Source organism: Lampetra fluviatilis, chromosome 25, assembly GCF_964198595.1.
Source record: "Lampetra fluviatilis chromosome 25, kcLamFluv1.1, whole genome shotgun sequence".
NCBI lineage: Eukaryota > Metazoa > Chordata > Hyperoartia > Petromyzontiformes > Petromyzontidae > Lampetra > Lampetra fluviatilis.
The window spans coordinates 335,796-355,527 of NC_136299.1; the positions used below are offsets into that span (position 1 = coordinate 335,796).

The following is a 19,732-nucleotide window of genomic DNA, read 5'->3' on the forward strand; positions in this document are numbered from 1 at the left end:
TTCTCCTGTGCGTGTGTCGTCAATGCTGATTTCGTGTGACCAATGAAGAGCGAATGAACGTATTTGGCTGTACACCGGTATAAAAAAAAACTAATTCGTAATAATTACTTTTTTCCAGCAATTCACAACAACAGTCAGAAACTCTTGCGGGGTGGTGGTGCGTCAAAATCAGTTATCGGGATGTCGAAGCAGTCGGAAGACGAATGTTTACATCAGCGGCTGAACATGAAGAAGCTTCAGTCTGTTGCTATATAGCAGCACCCAGCCTGATGACGATTGGCTGCTCTGTGTCCCAAGGCAGATTTGACTCCTCGTGCTCTAGACTTGGCCAGACGATTCCTCGATTCAACAGACCCAAATCAATGGTTAATGTTGACCTTTTTTGTTATCAAGTCTCAATAGACTGAATAAACCTTAGAATCACATCAAACTTGGCTACACGGTCAATTAAAGACTGATAAAACAGATTTAGTGATTCAAATTTAGATTTTAGAGTTTTATGAGGACCGGTGTGTTGCACTGCACCGGTGTGCGGCCAATATATCCAAATAGAGATAAGTTGCCAATGAAACCGTGACTTAAAATGCCCTGCAAGGGTTCAACAAAGTTGCTGCCAATTCCCTGATTAAGAATTATTCGCCCATCGATGTCGTCGGACGCCTTTCATGAGTGAGGAGGACGAGGCGCATGGTTGTCTGCAATTCTAAACAGCTCTGCAGCGTCCTGACTGTCAATTTCACTGACATTACACCGTGACACTGTGACAGTGCAATGTACACCGCACAGGCTCAAATCCTGAAAACCTTTCTGGCAATATGCAAAGAACCGCCACGATGACAATACCACCAAAGTACGATGGGGCAAACATCAACCTGCTGCAGAAACCCATCATCAAGCGACCCCGACAATCCTCCAACCAGGATCCGACCTACCGATGACGACCTGGGTCCTCCTTGATCGGATCCGAACACTGCGTGGAAGATGTTTGGATACTTTCTCCATCAATGGACAATTAACAAGAGTTCAGTTTGTGACTGTTGTGGTGGTGCCACATCTCAGACCTGCGCAGTATCTCGTGAATGGCTGCCCCAATCGGATCATTCAATGGCCGATCTGATACAAATCCACGTGGCTACTCCTGAAGCCGACGGACGGGGATATCAAATCTCGACATCAATTTGTAATCTGTTGCAATCCCCAAAAATTGCATACGAGATAAGACTGTCAGTGACAGGCAAGCACACAGGAGAGTAAGTCAGAATTTTGGAAAGGCTATTCAGATTAACACCGAGCCGGTCTTGAAGCTGCGTGCGCGTTCGTGGGACGGCTTGTGATTTGAGTTCTCCGCAATGAGAATTTGCGCCACAGCAGCAACAGCCGTCGACAGAAATAAACGAGATGCTGCCACACGGCAAGGAGATAAAAAGTCCTCGTCGGTCTTGGTGTTCTCCACCATGGAGATTGGTCCCCGTACAGACCCAGCCAGAATTGTGGGTGAGTAGTAGATAACAAGCACGGTGGACAGTTGTGTACCTCCTGTGTACAAAGAACACGGCACAACATTATATAAACACAATAATAATCAGCCATAACGGAATTAATATAGCGTATTAACCAAGGCGTTTTACGAGGAATTAACAACGGTACAACAACAGCGTGTGTGAATGTAATGGTGGAGATGAGGTGAATGAAATAGATGAGAGGAAGCAATGGGGGCGAATCTGTGATGCGTGAATTCGGTGAAAGCAAAATTTTTATAGTGAATGATGAGGAATGGATTAAATCAACGGGGTGAATGAGTGACAGCCATGTAATGAGAATATGAAGAGGGAACAGTCACGGTGGCAGTGATTATGAGGGGGAGATTAAGGGGGGTCGTGGGGTGAGCTCGCGAACAATATAATAAGTGAGCTTTGAGTGAGGAGCGGAAACTTAGTGAGCCGGTGACGGCTTAATGGGGGGGGGGGGGGAGTTTGTTCCAGTGAAGTGGGGCAAGAAGAGCCTCGTGGAGAATATAAGTAGAAGCGAAATAGATGAGCAGACGATATACCCCAACGTAGTCCCTCCACATCAGCAACGTCTTCTGGTAGTGTCCATTTTACAGCAGTATTGGTTCAATTGCAAGCAAACTCAATGTGTGGCCATGTTTTAAAATTTAAGGCCACCAACTCATTGGAGTTGAGAAAATATGACCATCCCGACGGGCAGCCGTGAGGCAAATCGTGTAGAGGGCAGCTGCCATGGCCTCCTTGCTGATCTCGGTCATCCTCGCAGCGGCGGCGGCGGCTTTTGGCAAACCATCGAATAAAAACGGTGGTCACCGCATCGCGCCCTTTGAGATGCGCTTCTGTGGCAGTCTGGAATGCTCTTCCGATATTTGGAAGCCACTGCAAAAATGCACTTTTAAATCTAAATTGTAAACTCATTCCTTTACAACTGCCGGAGGAGCTCACCGATGGGACTTTGTCCAGATCTTTCAAGGATTTGTGAGCTCCTCACACAATCCAGCCTGGTTAAACCCAGGATGGATCGTAGGCAGGCCAGCCTAAATGTTTCTAACTAGTGAAGATGTTCCATTAGGGGGGTCCACGTTTCGCAAGCGTAGAGAAGGGAGGGAATGACTGGCCGAGAAGACCTGAAGCTTCGTGCGGAGCGACAGACCAAGTAGCTTCCACACAGCGTTACGCAACCGATGAAAAGATAATGCCACTCGACTGATTCAGAGTGAGACCTCTGCTGTTAAACTGGAGCCGGTCATAAGCACACTGCCCAGATATGGGAAACTCTCCACTATCTCCACAACTGCCCCATCACCAATTGGGAGTTGTCGGGGTGGAGTGTCCGATGGTATAAAATACCTTAGCAGGTGCTTAGTTTTGGTGGGGCTGATGGTAAGGCCACACCTCTTCGTGGCAATCTCCAGGTTTAGCAGCAGCGCCTCCAACTCCTCCTCTGAGTGAGCAGCAATTACCAGATCATCGACATACATAACATGGTTGAGCAATAGGGAGCCATCCCTTGACCGCACCCGGGCATCGATCAGCCTCCCATTGTATCTGTACCAGATGGAAATTCCTCCGGGACGTAAATGGCGTCCCTGGGGTGTGACTATTGTGAGGGGACGCGCTCCCTTACCTGCACTTGCCTGCCGATGGGGACTCGAGGGGCCTGTTACGTTGGCTCGGGTGCCATCGGGAGAGTCAGGAGAAGTGACGTGGCAAGAGGCGGGGTGGGGCCACGCTCGGGGAAGGGAAAGGGAAGAGGCGGGGCCTTGGGACAGTGTGAGTCAGATAGTGTGGGGTTCGGATGGTGCATGGTCATGCTGGTGGAAGCGGGAGCCGAGAGTGTTGAGGCTCTGGGCATGAAGAATCCTCCCTCTCTTTCGTTGGGGTGTAGAATAGCCTTGTTGTAGCTGTTACTGTTAAGTGAATAAAGTGTGGTGCCTCCTATCCCAGTGTGTGCCTCGTCAGACACGAATTACATCAGCTATTGCAGGCCTCACGAACTACGTGGTCAAAATAGATGTTAAATAATGTGGGAGCCAGAGGACATCCCTGTTGCACCCCAAGATGTACACTGAATGGCTCCGACTCCCAGCCACGTAGTTTTACCCGGGCCCGCTCACCATCATGAAGGTCCTTAATGATCATGAGCAGAGGGCCAGGGACTCCTAAAGCACGAAGAACAACCCAGAGCCCAGGCCTACTGATGGTATCATAGGCCTTGACCGGGTTAATAAAGCAGAGATGTAGGTCTTGTTGGAATTCCCTACACGTCTGCTGTAGAGAGTAAATATGGCATCCGTGTGGGACCGCCCACACGTACATACACACACAGTACATACACACACAGTACATGCTGGTGCCAGGCTCGCACCACTGAACCCCAGTCCCACCGTCGGGTTGAGCGCGGAGATCATCGGAAGCTCTTTATCGAACTGCACCTAACCGCTGAGATTCTCCCATTTAGAAATAAACTAGACCTACTAAATTCCTTTGATATGTTAGGTAAACTAAATATTTTTTTAGATTTTAATGATATGGCACTCTGAAGCCCTTTTGTTGGGTCTGCTGCGCCTTATAAATAATAAATAATCATAAAATAAACATTTGTTATTTATTTTACCAGGTAAGGCCCCACTGAGATACATAGCTCTTTTTCAGAAGCGACCTGGCTATCACAAATGATAGCTAAACAAAGTAGTGGCTTATCATAGCGGCCAAATGCTCTAAACGCGCGACGATTGTAACTGTGGAGGGAAAAACCAGAGGACCCAGAGACAAATCCACGAGACCACGGGAAGAGAACTCCAAATATACAGCAGGCGTCTGGGTCAGGATCGAACCCACGACATCGAGGCGAGGTAGATAACATTTCCTCGCCACCACGGCGCCCAATAATACCACAGATGCGGGGAACGCACCTGGAGTTGAACATCAGGAGCTAACTGAGGGAGGGGAGTCGCCTTAAATGGCTGTTACTGCGAACTCGATTACTGGGAGCAACCGACGGCCCTCGAGAGGGGACGAGAAGAGGCCTGAGGGTCGCAGCGCGTGCCGGGCGGGTTGGGGAGCAGCCGGCTACCGGCTCGCTCGCTCCAAATGCCCCCGGCGTTTAAACGGTCACGTAACGAGCCCCTCTCCGTACGTGGCAGGTTGAAGTGTTTTGTCTGTGTGTGTGTTGTCATTCCTGGGGAGCGGTGGCGCAGTGGATAACGCACTGCGCTACGAACACAGCGGCTTCAAGTTCGATTACCGCTCACGGCCAACACCAGTGACGATTATCTGAACCGGTTCTGGGCCTCCCCTAGGTCGACTCAGCCTCAAATGAGTACCTAGTGTGGTATGTAAACATCGCACACTAGGGAGACAAAGGCGGTCGGGCATGGTGTTAGCCACCCGCCCCCTCGTTTGCCTTGCCGGCCTTCATCGGTGCTCGCGAACAGCACTTGCCCCATCAGTCTGTTAAGGATATTTTGGGGGGGGGGGGGGGGTGTCATTGTCTTTGATTGTGACGTGCCAATTCCCCGAGTCTAACCCGAGGCCACGTGGAGCGTGAGTGCAGATTCAAACTTGTGGGCGGTGCAAAACGCAGCATCATGCGTTAACTGGAGACTCGCTCGCACGGACGCCCACTCACGTGGGAGCCGCTTATCGGTGCTTGTGTAATGACAGGGTGCTATCTGTAGATCAGGAGGGATGATCACGAATATGGGTGTATTATATAAGAACCAACTAGAAGGGGGTCGTAATTGGGCTAAAGGTAAAATGTGGGGTCAGTCGGGAAGCTCCGGGAACCTGCTCGAAGGTTCTAGAAGGTGGCGTGGCCGGAGGTGGGGCCTGGCCACGCCGGGAAGCATATAAGGGGGACGTGACCGGAGATTCAGGGCTATCGTGGGGTCCCAGGTCTTGGCTGCCGTAGCTGTCTTCGCCATCATCTCTCTTCATCGTCCGGCTGCATGGCCGATCCTCTGCACGGCTCTCAATGTTGTCGTCGCTATATTAGTCAGCCAGCTATATAGTTAGATGCCGACGATGGGGCTGTGTAGATGGGTCAGCTATGCGTAAGCCGTGAATATGTCGCCCAGTGATTGTGCTTGAAGTGTAAGAAATAAATAAGAAGCCATATACACGTTGTGTCTCGGAAGTCACTCACTACATTTGGAGTCAGAAGTGGTTGGAAAAAGCAAGAATGTCTAAATATCAGAAGAAACAGAACCCACCTGTGGGGATTAAAACGACATGCAGAGCCCCGGGAACCGCGGTCCCGGTCACCGACCCCGCGGTTGGAAGATTGGCTGCGCCAGAGGCGGAGGAGACGGGAGCGATCTTCCCACAGCCGCAGCCCAAAGACGGATGGCACACTGTAACGGAGCAGCTTGAGCTTTTGCGGGCGACGGTCTTGCAGCTTGTAGTGCTCATGATGGTGACTGCAGTGGCGGGTCGGACTGCACGGACTTCGCCAGAGAGAACGGAGCAGGCACCGTCAATCGGTGTTCTGGCGGGAACGTCCACGGGAGCGGCGGCCGCCATCACACGTGGCACGGAGGACACATGGCTGGCGGCTGCCATTATGCAACGCACGGGAGAAACATGGCCGGGAGCCACCATTATGCAACGCGCGGGAGAAACACGGCCATTGTACGACATGGGCATGAATCGCCGGAAGCGACGCCCGATACAGAAAAATGTGAAAAAGGGATCAATCGGACCCGCCAATTACCTCCTGTCAGGGAATTAATTGCTACAGAGGGTGACTGGAGCGCCTTTACCTGGCGTTTTGAAGCGGCTTTCCGGTCGGTGAACTCGACCGAGGAGGAGGCATTGAATGCTCTGCCGACAGCATTGGACGACGACGCCCTTGCGGCGCTCCGGGCCATCCCTGCTGATAAGAAGGCCACTCTGCAAAGGGCATATGCCGAGATAGCAGTATACAAGCTGCCTTCCGACACACGCAAGAAGTTTCTGCAGTGGAGGCGAGTGGAGGCCGAGATGCCTCTCACCTAACGCAGTGCGTTGTTGGCGCTGGGAGAGGCGGCGTACCCTGCAGTGGACCCGAAGGCCCTCGACTTGCTTGTTATGAAGAGGATGTTGTTGGTTCTAGCGCAGGAGATGGGGGTCGTCCTGCCTGTGGTTGACAAAAAAGAGCAGACGTTCCGTTGGGCCGCCAGATGTCTGCAGGCCCATGAGAACTTGCACTGGTGGTCCCAGATGGCGGCATGGACGGGGGAACCCTGCCGAGATGGCGAGTCAGATGGCTGGTCGCCGCGATGCGTTGAGGGATAGTCAGCCGTAGACCTGCCACCGAGCGGGGACGTCGCGGCCGCGATCCCAGCATGGAGTCGGAGTCGCAGGGAGGCCATGCGACGACCGAGGGGCTGGAGACCGCGAGAGGAGGGGGATCGCCTTCCGCTGCGGCCAGCCGGGGCATTTTGCGCGGGGTTGCCAGAACCATTCTCGGCCCCTGACGACGGCTCCGGCACCCTCAGCTCCACCAACGGCCGCATCTCAACCCCAACAGGTGAGTCGTGACACACCCGGCCCATTTCACCATCTCAGGCATCTGGGGTTCCACGGGTCATCTCCACCCCGCATCGCGCTGATAGTGCCGCCGGGCGGCAGGGGCTAGCTGCGCAAGGGTGGCCTAGCTCAGGTACGCAGTGGAGGAAGTTGGCGCGCTGGGTGATCGTGGCCGCATCGGGTTCCTCAGCGGTGTCGAGCTCCATCCAGGGGATCGAGGTACGCGTCCTGGTGGACACTGGTGCTTTCGCCACCATTATATTAGGCATGATTTTTTATTTGTTGCCGCTGAAGAACCAGCATCTTAAGCCAGTGTTAAATGCATACATCGCGGTGAACGGAGGGAGTATTGGTGTCATAGGGCAGATTGAGGCCCGTGTCGAGATTGGCGAGATTGCGGTGGTTGGACCTGTGTTGATCTTGAGGATGCTGGCAGTGCCCTGCATTTTGGGCACGGAATTTTTGAGTAAGATGCCCCTCAAGATCCTGATTGATCAGAGCTGTGTGGAGATGCGGTCGGGCCGTAGACTGTTTTTCTTGCAATCTCCACACAAAAGTGCAGTGGCCAGTGTCACTGTCCAGGCCCTTGCGAGGGACTCGGTGGAAATCCCGCCAGGCACGCAGATGTTGATACCGTTGCGCTACCGCAAACGAAATACTGACCCGGAGGCGGGTGTCCTTTTGACTACATCAAATACAGCGACCCGGGGCCTAGTGCCTGAACCAGTAGCCGTTCTTGCAGGTGCTCAATGCGGGCCCGGGAACGGCTGTGGTTCAGGCAGGGATGGTGCTGGCTCACGCAATGGCCGCTTGTTGCGAGGGAACTGGGATTGCGTGCGACGGGATTGTTGGCGCGGTGGAACAGGGTGTAGGATCCGACGAGTCGTGGGCAGAGACGTTGTGTCAGGAAAACCCGCAGTTGTCCCCGGTGCGGCAAGGAGAATTAGGCGCTGCTGCGCCGGGTTTCGGATGTGTTTTGTAAAAGTAAATTTGATATCGGCCGTAACTCCCTGTTGGCAGCACTGCATTGATATGGGGGAGGCCGATCCCAATTCGTCAGAACTTGTATCGCTTGAGTCCACTGTGCAACAGGCGGTGAGCGACATGTGAGCCGCCGATATAAATTCTCCCTCTACCAGCCCTTTGGGGAGCGCCCATGGTGCTGGTTAAGAAGCATGATGGCATTCTGGTTTTGTGTAGATTTTCGTAAATTAAATAAGGTCTCGGTGGCCGACGCATACCCGCTCCCACACATTGTCCGGTGCGTGTTTTTTTTCTATGCTAGACTTATTATCAGGGTTTTGGCAACTTCCCCTTGAGGAGTCGTCGAAGCCTAAGACCGCATTCTGCATGCCCCAGGGACTCTTCCCATTTAACTGTCTCCCGATGGGATTGCATTTGTCCCCGGCCACCTTACAACGGCTTATGGAACTCGTTTTGGCTGCCTCATCTATTTAGATGATATCGTGTTCAGCCGCACTTTTGAAGAACATCTCCAGTGGTTGCAATCTGTGTTCGTTAGGATGCAATCAGCTAATCTGAAATTGAAGCCTGCTAAATGTCATTTGCTGCAAACTTCCGTGCATTACTTGTGTCACATCGTTAGTTCGAACGGAATAGCCACGGACCCTGAGAAAACGGCGTGCGTAGGAGATTGGCCGACCCCCTCAGTCCATGGGTGAGGTGTGCAGTTTCGTTGGGTTTGTGTCATTTTATCGCAGATTCATGCCGCAGTTTGCCATGGTGGCTAAGCCCCTACATGTTCTGACTGCCAAGAACCAGAGATTCAAGTGGGGGGTGAAGGAGGAGGCTGCGTTTTTTTCCCTTCGTGAGCGTCTATCCAACGCGTTCCCACTCGACGATCCGGATTTTTCCCTGCCGTTTGTTCTCGACACAGACACTAGTGATACGGGTATAGGAGCCGTCCTGTCCCAGGTTAAGAATGAAGTAGAGAGGGTAGTCGCGTATGGCAGCCACGCTTTGTCCTCTGTGGAACAGTGCTACTGTGTTACCCGCGGGAAATAGTTGGCCATGGTGTACTTTGTACAACAGTATAGGCCTTATCTCTACGGCAGATCATTTTTTGTTCGCACGGATCATGCAGCCCTTTAGTACTCCCTGCGAGTGGACCAACCTTCCGGCCAGCTCTCACGCTGGCTGGAAATTCTCCAGGAGTACTCGTTCTGCGTGATATTCTGTAAAGGGGTGCAGCATTCCAATGCTGACGCATTATCCTGCCTAACCCAAGGGGCGAGCTGTGCGTGTTCATCCGGCGCGGGTCTCTGTAAAACTCCGGCGGTGGGGCCTGCGGCCGTCATAGCAGCACTTGATGAAGGGGAGCCCACCAAGGTGGTCGCGCCGGGTGACAGTCTTTTGCACCATACGTGCGCCGAGTGGGGGCAGTTGCAGATGGAAGATGTGTCCCTTATGGCTTTGTGGCGTCGCGCTGAATTGGGGGACAAGGAGTCTGCTCCCTCTGACACCCCGCAACCGATCCTTCGGGATTGCCTTTTGATGTTGGGGGATGAAGGGCTGCATCGTCATCGCATTGTGGTTCCCACCACCCTCCGAGGCAAGTTGACTCAGGTGGTGCACGAGGACAAATTATTACATCTCGTGGTGCGGAAGACGTTAACGTTGCAGCGTGATTTTTATTGGCCGGAAATGTCGAGTGATGTGCACCACTTGATTAAGGGTTGTACGGACTACGCGTGCAGAAAACCGCTGAGGAAGTTCCAGCCTCCGCTGCAGTCCATCTCAGTGTCGCAGATGAACGAGTTGGTCGCGCTCGACATTCTAGGACCCTTTTCGGCCACGCAGAGGGGGAATAAGTTTCTCCTCGTTGGTGTTAAATATTTTTTGCATCACAATTAACCCTTATCTTTATTTTCAGCTTTACTTTTAGGCTTACATCTACAGTACACGTATACCTGTTAACTACATTACATGCTTCTTCTAGATTATAAGCTTTCGTGACTGCAAGAATTCATACACTTTGGTTTTTTCGGTAAAGTCACGTAGGTAAAAAATAAAATTAATAAAAGTAATAATAGAAATAAAATAAAATAATAATAAATCACAACGTTTCAGAGGCAACACAAGTCTCCTTCATCAGGTCGGACCGTCACAGCTAGAGGTGAAATTTCTCCCCGTAGAGAGTATTAATTATTTTATTTCTATAATAACTTTTATTTTAATTTTATTTTTTACCTACGTGACTTTACCGAAAAAACCTAAGAGTATGAATCCTTGCAGTCACGAAAGCTTCAAATCTAGAATTTTTCGCATTGGCCGATGGCCTGGCCGTTGCCTGACCAGTCGGCAACTTCTATTGCCGAGGCGTTTTTGCCCCTCTCACGAATCAGGGGCGGAATTTTTCTTCGAAGCTGCTGCGCGAAGTTTGTGACGTGCTGGGCACTAGGAAGATTAAAACGTCGCCGTACCATCCCCAGACAGACAGGATGGTGGAATGCCTGCATAGAACCCTGACATCCATGCTCTGTCAGGCGGTTAGTGCGGCTCAAAATTATTGGGATCAGCATGTTTCAGGAGTCTTGGTAGCATACAGGATGGCTCCCCACGCTTCCATTGCATTTTGGCCGTTTTTTCTCATGTATGTGTAATGTTCTTGAAGGGAGACGGAGTCTTCGTAGAGGCAACACGGTTTATTTTACCAACAGTTTACACTAATCCCTAACACAAAGGGGTAATGGCCCCTTCCACCCACAACCTGGGGAGGTACAGTCTCCGGGCTATCGTACCTACAACTCTCTCTACTCCAGCCCTCCAGCTAGCTAGACCTAGGGGAGGCTGACCCACCGCTGGCCCAGTGGGTCCCTGACCACTGGCCCGTCCGGACCTGGCCCTTACAAGGGCATCAGGCCGAGGGATCCTCAGGGTCCTAACCCCACGACCACTGGCACCACACTGAGCCCCGGCCCTTAGAAGGACATCGGCGGCTTGGGGTCCAGGGTCTTCTTCTTCTTCCGGCGGCTTCTGGCTTCGGCTTGAGACGGACTCCCTCGCGCTCTCAGGGACCCGCCTTATATACTCTTTCTGCCTGAGGGGCGGGGTTCTGAGGGATCGTAGCTTCTGCCAGCCCCCTCCCCTCAGAGGGGTTCCAACCGCCGTTGGCCCGACCGGTCCGGACCGGTTTCTACCCCTCCCCCTGGTTGTGGCGCGTGTGTCAATCATGACCACAACATATGGAAGAAAAAATTAACCTTCCATGGAGGTCCAATTGGGTCTGTCAAAGAACAAGGGTAAAACGATCTTACCTACGCCCCTGCAACTTACGCTAAAGCGCAACTCGGCAGCACGCGAAGCGGCTAAGGCAAACACTGCCAAAGCGCAACTCAGCAGCACGCGAAGCGGCTGAGGCAAACACGAACGGAATGCGGGGCACCATGACCATGTGCTGCATTGAGCCATAAGGGACTGGGCGTGGTTGCACTGCCCGCAGGTGACGTGGGGAACGTCCCCTAAATTGCATCGGCCATGGCAAGTTCCCGTGGAAGTGGTAGAGGTCAAATGGCCGCAGTGCGTGCATATACGGGTGGGCCGTTGCCGTTGGGCCGTCGCCGTTGGTTTGTTCATCCGTCGCGGTTGAAGCCTTACGTTCCTCCCCAAACTGACACCTTCTCTCCAAGTTTTGTACGACCGGTGTCTGATGTGTCCGACGAGCCGGGGGAAGCAGCGACGGAGAGCGTGCATCAGGATTGTGTTGTGCCGCCCACAGTTTCCGAGCCCCTGCAGGTTGGCGGGTCACGAGGTCTCACCAAATGCTGGGAGGCGCCGGCTGCGGCCCAGCCCACATCACCTGTGAAGCCGGGGATGGAACCAACTTCTCTGGGTCTTCTGGTTGAGCCCACATCCCCTCTGAAGAATGCGAAGATTGCCCCCATGGATAGACCAGCGTCGAGGACTCAGTCAAATTAGATTCCGGTGATAGGAATGTCCGTGTGTATGAGAGAGTATTTGGGGTCGCGCTCGCGCGTTATGTGGAAGGAAAATGTGTTTTTCTTTCTCTGTACCCCTACTTCCCGAGTTGTAGCTTGGGTCTTCCCTTTACCTTCCCGAGTTGTTGCTTGGGTTTTGCTTTTTCATTGTGGATTGCTCCTTAACAAAAAGTTAGTATTTAAACGTGGGGGGGGGGTGATGTAATGACAGGGTGCCATCTGTTGACCAGGAGGGATTATCACAAATATGGGTGCATTATATAAGAACCAACTAGAAGGGGTTAATTGGGTTAAAGGTAAAAGGCGGGGTCAGTCGGAAAGCTCCGGGAACCTGCTCGAAGGTTCTAGAAGGAGGCGTGGCCGGAGGTGGGGTCTGGCCACGTCGGGGAGTAGATAAGGGGGACATGACCGAAGGTTCAGGGCTGTCGTGGGGCCCCAGGTCTTGGCTGTCGTCGCTGTCTTCGCCGTCATCTCTCTTCATCGTCCGGCCGCATGGCCAATCCTCTGCACGGCTCCCATCGTTGTCGTCGCTATATTAGCCAGCCAGCTATAGAGTTAGACGCTGACGATAGGGCTGTGTAGATGGGTCAGCTATGCGTAGCCGTGTATATATATATATGTCGCTCAGTGATTGAAGTTTGAGAAATAAATAAGAAGCCCTCTACACGTTGTGTCTCGGAAGTCACTCACTAAACTTGCACAGGGACAGCCCAAAAATAATAATAATAATCCATAGCGTTCGGTGAATTAATTAATAATTTTATTGTAGACAAAAAATTTACAGGTGGTGTGGTTGCGCTTAGTCTGTTGTCCCCCACCCCCCCCAACTGCCCCTCCGATTAACACGGTTGGCTAGGTACGGTGCGAAAGAAGTTTAACATACTTTCTCCCATGATGATGTGCGGGAAGCTGTGCGTCCCCACAATGCCGGTGCTAGGCCCACACTTCAACACCCGCCACGCACGCACCATCGACCCTGCGATTGACACACATTGACACTTAAATGCGTCTACGTAACAAACACAGGATGGCAATACACATTTGCATTTATATAAAGGTTTAAAGAGTAAAACTATCCAGACGGTATAATTGTAACCGCGGTAAACATTTTCTAAATTGGTTCTCAAAGTCAGCAAGCGGTAATTGATTACGGTGCAATTGTTTGTGGCAAGGGGTGGGCGTACACCACACTTTATCTCATCACATGGGAACCCATTTACACACTGTTAGGTGGACATGAGGTGATTGAAGAAATTCATCCTCTTTGCCTCCGCTGCCGTGCCCGGGAGATGGCATCGAACCGGCGACCTCTATTGTGCTAGTCCAGTGCGGAGAAAATTACACCACTGACAGTTTAACACGTAACAGTAGTTGGGCTTTCGTGACCAATATTATCCCTAATGGAGGTTTTTTGGGTCAGATCGCGTTCATATAAATGTCGTTAAACCCGCCACCACCAGTTAGTAAGGTTTGTCACGTAAACAAAACGTGCAAATTCGTTACTCGTTCAGCACACTTGTGTGCTTGAGAGTGCGTTGGAGAGTAAACTCTGCTGACACTACTGTGGCAGCGGCTGCCTTGTTTCTCAGCTAAAAAGTTACTTAAAAAATTACACTCAAAAGCAAATGCCACCAAACTGAAACCAAATCCATCCACTTGTTTTCAAAACACTCTCATTCATACCCACGCACATCCTCCCCGTTTGCATTTTCTGCTTCGTAACTTTGCACATCGTTTCAGGCACATCAGTGCTTTGATTTCAAATACGGTAAAAACCTTGGATTGCGAGCATAATTCGTTCCGGAAACGTGTTTGTAATCCAAAGCACTCGTATATCAAAACACTCGTATATCAGTTGTGATCACGTGACGCTCAGCAGACAAAGCATATACGTACTAATTCTAGATTTGAAGCTTTCGTGACTGCAAGGAATCATCTTCTTAGGTTTTTTCGGTAAAGTCACGTAGAAAGACGGTAAACTACCATTCTTGGATATTCTGTTTGAGAGGAGTCCTGACGGTTCCTTGGGACATTCTGTCTACAGAAAAGCCACCCACACAGACTCCTACTTGAAACCGGATTCCCACCACCACCCATCTCAAAAGAACTCTCTCATCAAAACGCTATACCACAGAGCACATGGCATTTCTGACAAACACCACCTGGCGGTGAATTAAGACATGTACATCGGGCCCTCAGGATGAACGGATACTCTGACCGTACTATCCGCCAAGCTGTCTCTCCCACCACACAGAAACAGCCACATGAAACTCCGACAAAAACCATCACGTTACCATACATAGCTGGCGTGACCAAAAAGATCTCCAAAATTCTAAACAAACATAAGATCCAAGTCCGATTCAGTACAGTGCATAAAATCCGTGATCTGATTCCATCTGTGAAGGATGTCGTTCCTGACTTACAGTATCCTGGAGTCTACAAATTGAGTTGCATTTGTGGTGATTGCTACATTGGAGAAACGAAACGTCATGTTTCTGATCGTGTCCGCGAGCACAAGTCAGATCTGAAACACGGCAGAACTGATTCTTCTGCCGTGGCCGATCATTGCTACAACTCGGTGGGCTCTCATGAAATTGTCTTTTCCGAGACCAAGGTTCTCTGCAAACCTCCCGGCTACCATCAAAGGTTTGTACACGAAGCCATACAAATATACAAACACAGACATAATTTCAACCGTGATGATGGGTACAAAGTAATCATTGGAAAGATGTTATCAACCACGCAAAAAAGACTTAATCACAAATTTTTTGGACCATCTTATCTGACAGGCACTATTTTACTGTACTTTACCGAGTGTTAACATCCCCAGTTATTTTAACAGTACTCTCTTCATTGTTCAGCCAGCATTGGTATAAACATGGGCATTTTCGTTCTTTTGTCTATCATGTGTATCAGACCCCCCCTCCCCCCTCTCTCTCCATTGTGTTGGCGTGTGCAGTAATTGGCCGCTTGCGCACAAGCGCTTCCACGTCCGTCGCCCACCCTTTTGGCCTCGCCCCCCCCCCGCCCCCCCCCTCCCTCCCGATACGTTCCATTCATTGGCTACCATAGTCTGATGAGCTCCCCCTAAGTTTGTACCCATCATCATTTTCGTTCTTTTGTCTATCATGTGTATTAGACCTCCCCTCCTCCTCTCTGCCCATTGTGTTGGCGGGTGCAGTGGCTGGCCGCTTGCGCACAATCGCTCCATTGTGTTGGCGTGTGCAGTAATTGGCCGCTTGCGCACAAGCGCTTCCACGTCCATCGCCCACCCTTTTGGCCTCGCCCCCCCTCCCTCCCGATACGTTCCTTTCATTGGCTACCATAGTCTGATGAGCTCCCCCCTCCCTCTGCCTCCCCCCTCAACTCGCTTTTAAGGGATTACATCTTGAATCATTGCCTCACTTGATACAGCTAATCTGGCTGTGACGGTCCCACCTGATGACGGAGACTTGTGTTGCCTCCGAAACGTCGTGATTTTTGTTTTTATTTTATTTTACTTTCTACGTGACTTTACCGAAAAAACCTAAGAACATATACGTACTACTCGTATTGCAAGACCTCGCTCGTTTATCAAATTAATATTTATTTTAAAATTTTGCTCGTCTTGCAGAACACTCGTATACCAAGTTACTCGCAATCCAATGTTTTACTATAATCTATTTTTACATCCATGAGTACTGATGTGACGGCACTTTGGGAGGCAGATGTGGCAGAAAGGCACCGTGTGTTTAAGCAAAAAATAAAAAATGTACTTCACTTGTTTTAAGCTTTCAGACTCTGAGAAGAAAAATGATCGCATTTTATGGGCTTATCTGCTGCCAGTGACCAGCAGGATGATTTGTTATCGAGTTATATCACCTAGAACCTACCTAACACACCGGCACGTACTGCCCCTCCGGTACAGGGACGTGAAGCACGTTTGCACTGCTACGCGGCGGCCAAGATGACACGCACTCTCTGCAAGTGTTCAAGCACACGCGAGCGCATGTCCTGTTACGTCGTTGGTTCCTTTAACACGTTGGTTTTACAGCCGATATTACCATTCACAAACACTCCCAAATCAATGATGAATCATTGCTTGTTCCGCTCTGTACTGGTTATCTGATATTATTTTTATTTATATAGCACCTTGGCTTAAGGCGCTGAACAAAGAATTAGCTATTTGTACAGCAAAATAGTGTGATGAGTTGATGAGAACGATGGTAGGACACGAATATGACACATGAAATTAACGATATTAGTCACGAGAAGATGCATTGCTGCAACGGTTAATAGACTCCTACATTCATAACATCAGCATTCCCATCTTGTGGTAAAGAATGATTATTTAGTCTTCGATGCAAACCCTCGGCTTGGGTTATACTCAGGCCAACAGCAAAACAAAACTGCACGAGAGACGGAAGAAACAATTCAAATAAGACGGTCGAAATCAGAACAAAAAAGAATGTGGCTTTGAATACATCAGCGAACCCCCAAATCCTGACAACCCCCGTGAACAACCGTGGATGGGAGGGGGATCATAGGTGATAGTGAGGGTCAGGCTTCAGTGTGGGGTGGCTCTGTCTCGGTGGCACTGTGACGGCGTGTCCGCGTGTCACGCGCCGACCTGGTGACCTCACTCCGAATGGAGTCATCACATTACAGCTGTGAATGAAAGCCACCGAGCATACGTCATCTAACACTGGAAAATTCCCGAGTGTGGCGGTGTTTGCCGCCACCAGACTTAAAGTCGCGAGCTGCCACTGTTGGGTACAAAATACAGCTGCCCTGACCCGTCTTGAGTTGACAAGTCTGTTGAGTTATTCCAGGGGCTATTGCGATCAATCCATTCACGCAGACCTTCCCAACCTGACGTACGGAATCGAGTTCATATTCATCTCCATGATCTGATCGTCTCACTTCAGCATACAGTATATGAGGTATATTACGTGCTGCATAATGTTTGACATTTAGTTAACTTGTAGATTTTCACAGCCAATATGATTCATATTCGATTTTTACAGATTGTCTGGTGATTGTCATTCCGACTTCCAGGATCTTACCTGTCAGATGCTTTATGCGTTTCAAGCCAAACATTGCATTGTCCAATCGCTAAGTTTGGCTGTGAGAATCGCCGTTCCAACTCCCCCACGGTGAGCTCAAACGATAATAACCTGCACGTCACTAAAAACACTTGTGCACCAGGTGACCTCAAATGAGCACGTTTGGCTACGTATGGTGCGAAAAAAGTTAATCATACATACATACACGTGACAATATAATTCGTTGGGCTCGCAACGTTTAGAAGGCTCATGGGTATCGCGATGGACGAAAGGCCGATGACGTCTCGGGTTGAGTGGTTGCGCATCTTGGACGTCTGTGGCTCTCAGAGCAGGCTGCTGGGGAACGCGTGTACATACGCGCCTTTCTTGGGAGTCACCGACATTACGGTGCCATTCAGCGAGTCGTCCTCCAGGAGGCGAATTACTCCCTCCACCACCGAGCAGGGCCTGCGCGCATGGACACGGAGTGAACAGTGAGCAGCGTGCTCGCGAGCGGGTGGACGTGCGGGCGGGCGGGCAGCGGTTGCGCTCGCCGCCGTCAGCAATCGTCCTTAGGCACTTTGTATTCGTCGCGTTTTCAGACCATCGCCATTCTGTGATTTAGATATTCCCGACGCTTTCACGAGCCATAATTCTGAGAATCGTTTCCTTTAACGTTTTTTTCTTTTCTTCACAAAAATAATTGCCTCCCTGTCCTCACATTTTATATTGTGCTGTATTGTCTAGGTGTGTTCCTCTGACGGACACATTACCCACGGTTTAATTAACTTATTGTATGTTACATTTTTAAGATGCGGGTGAAAGGGTGGTTGGGGTGCTTTAGGAAAATGGAACATAGCAATGAAGAGTAGCATAAATTATGGATGTGCCTCGAGGAGACTGCGTTTAATCGGTGCCTTTCACCTCCTACGACAACAAAATGGAACAAAAGTGAAAATCTGCAAAATAAGTGAAGTGGGACGTAGGCTTGGAAATACACCGAAAGAGAGAGGAGCAGGTGGACTAGAGAACGCACGCATGTCAGAGGCGTAACGTTGACTGTTAAGAAAAGTGGGGCTTGAGCAAGATGCATCATCGCAAACAGCAGGGACGACCTCTGGAGGCCGAGACTAACAGCAGAGTGGCAGCCAGAGTGGGGGGAACGCCCCCGACTAGATGCCCCACTGTGAAGTCGACAGTCAGATAACGCTTCAAGGTGTACATTCTTTAACCGGGTGAGACATTTAAGAGACCCAGGGATGGAGTCTCATTTGCAAGAGCGACCTGGGTCACCTACAATGACAAAGCAAACTAGTAAAACATGGCAGCGCTGTGGCAGGTGCCAGGTGAATCATGAGCTTGGGGACGTCTTCATCTAGCAGCGGATAGGTCATGCCCGATGACGACTATTAAACCTGCATGTACGTTGTACCTCTGCGTATGTTGCACTAATTTCACTGTCAAGAGGGCAGGCAAGGTAATGCACGGGTACTGTGTGTGAATGGGGAGGTCATAGCAATCACATCACAGGGCAGCGGTAGTGCAGTGGTTAGTGCACTGCGCTAGGAACCCGGCAACCCGAGTTCGGTTCCTGTACACGACCAATAACAGTGGAGAATATTTGAACCGGTCCTGGGCCTCCCCTAGGTCGACTCAGCCATACAATGAGTACCCGGTGCGGTGTGCAAACATCAGCACTGGGGAGCGGTGTGTAAACATCAGCACTGGGTAGTGGTGTTGGGCCACCCACCCCCTTGTGTGCCATGCTCGCCTTCACAGGCGTGGATTTTTCTCCGGCTCCTCCGGTTTTTCCTTCCACATTTAGAATAAATGTCCACATGATGATAAACCACTTCGTTGAGCTATCATTTTTGGTAGCCAGGTCGCTTCTAAAAAAAGAGCTAAACAGCTCAGTGGGCCTTAGCTGGTGAAATAACAAAAAATGTTTCAGTTTAGTTTATAGGTGCTCGCTACCAGCAATTTGTCTTGTTCTAACATCACGTGTGCGGGCATTCACACAGTGCAGTTCAGCAGCCAACCCCCGAGACTCAGACTTACTCTTTGCAAGCCCATCCTAAACAGCCCCTGGCTCCTTTATATTCAGTCATAATTACGATTCACAGGTCTCGTCATTCCAGAATCAGAATATGTATTTATACTTGTATATCCTATTGTGTAATTTGCGGTGCAATTTTTTTCAAAACTTGGCCAAACGTGGACCGTGATGCCATCACACACAATGGCCTAAGAATGATGTCACGGGACCTGTAACGTCCACTGTGAAGCAGAGTTCCGGTTAGTACTGTCAACATCATAATCTGTATTTATACTGCAGGAGGAATTCGATGAGCTACAAAGCTCTTTTTTCACAGACGGTTCAGTAGGGGCACAAGGTCAGAACGTTACAACAAACAAAAAGACGAACGGCGTGAAGAAATAACTTTAAAAATATACAAATTAAACTAAACTATTATTTATCTTCCCAGATAAAGCCCACTGGGCTATATTAACACATTTTTCAGAAGCAACCTGGCTATTACCAATGATAGCTCAACGAATAATTCTAGCGTGAATCTATGCAACAAGCCACAAACACAGATGTCCATTTAAACAACAAACAGGACAAAAACACGATAGTCGTACGAAAGTTAACAAAATCACCCAAACACATACAAATAAAACTAAACCATCCCCATCCTACCAGGCAAAGCCCGCTGCTGGTCGAAGGCCA

At 50.2% G+C, this 19,732-nt stretch overlaps 1 protein-coding gene across 1 annotated transcript in view; it reads right to left on the reverse strand.

Moving 5' to 3' along the window:
* Window positions 1–15,307: 15,307 nt before the first annotated feature.
* The window catches only part of HPGD (15-hydroxyprostaglandin dehydrogenase), a 28,265-nt gene continuing 23,840 nt past the window's right edge, over window positions 15,308–19,732 (reverse strand). Inside the window, exon 7 of the mRNA XM_078867953.1 lies at window positions 15,308–17,469. Coding sequence (XP_078724079.1) covers window positions 17,346–17,469 — 124 coding nt within the window. The 3' untranslated portion in view covers window positions 15,308–17,345. The remainder of the gene's footprint in view (window positions 17,470–19,732) is intronic.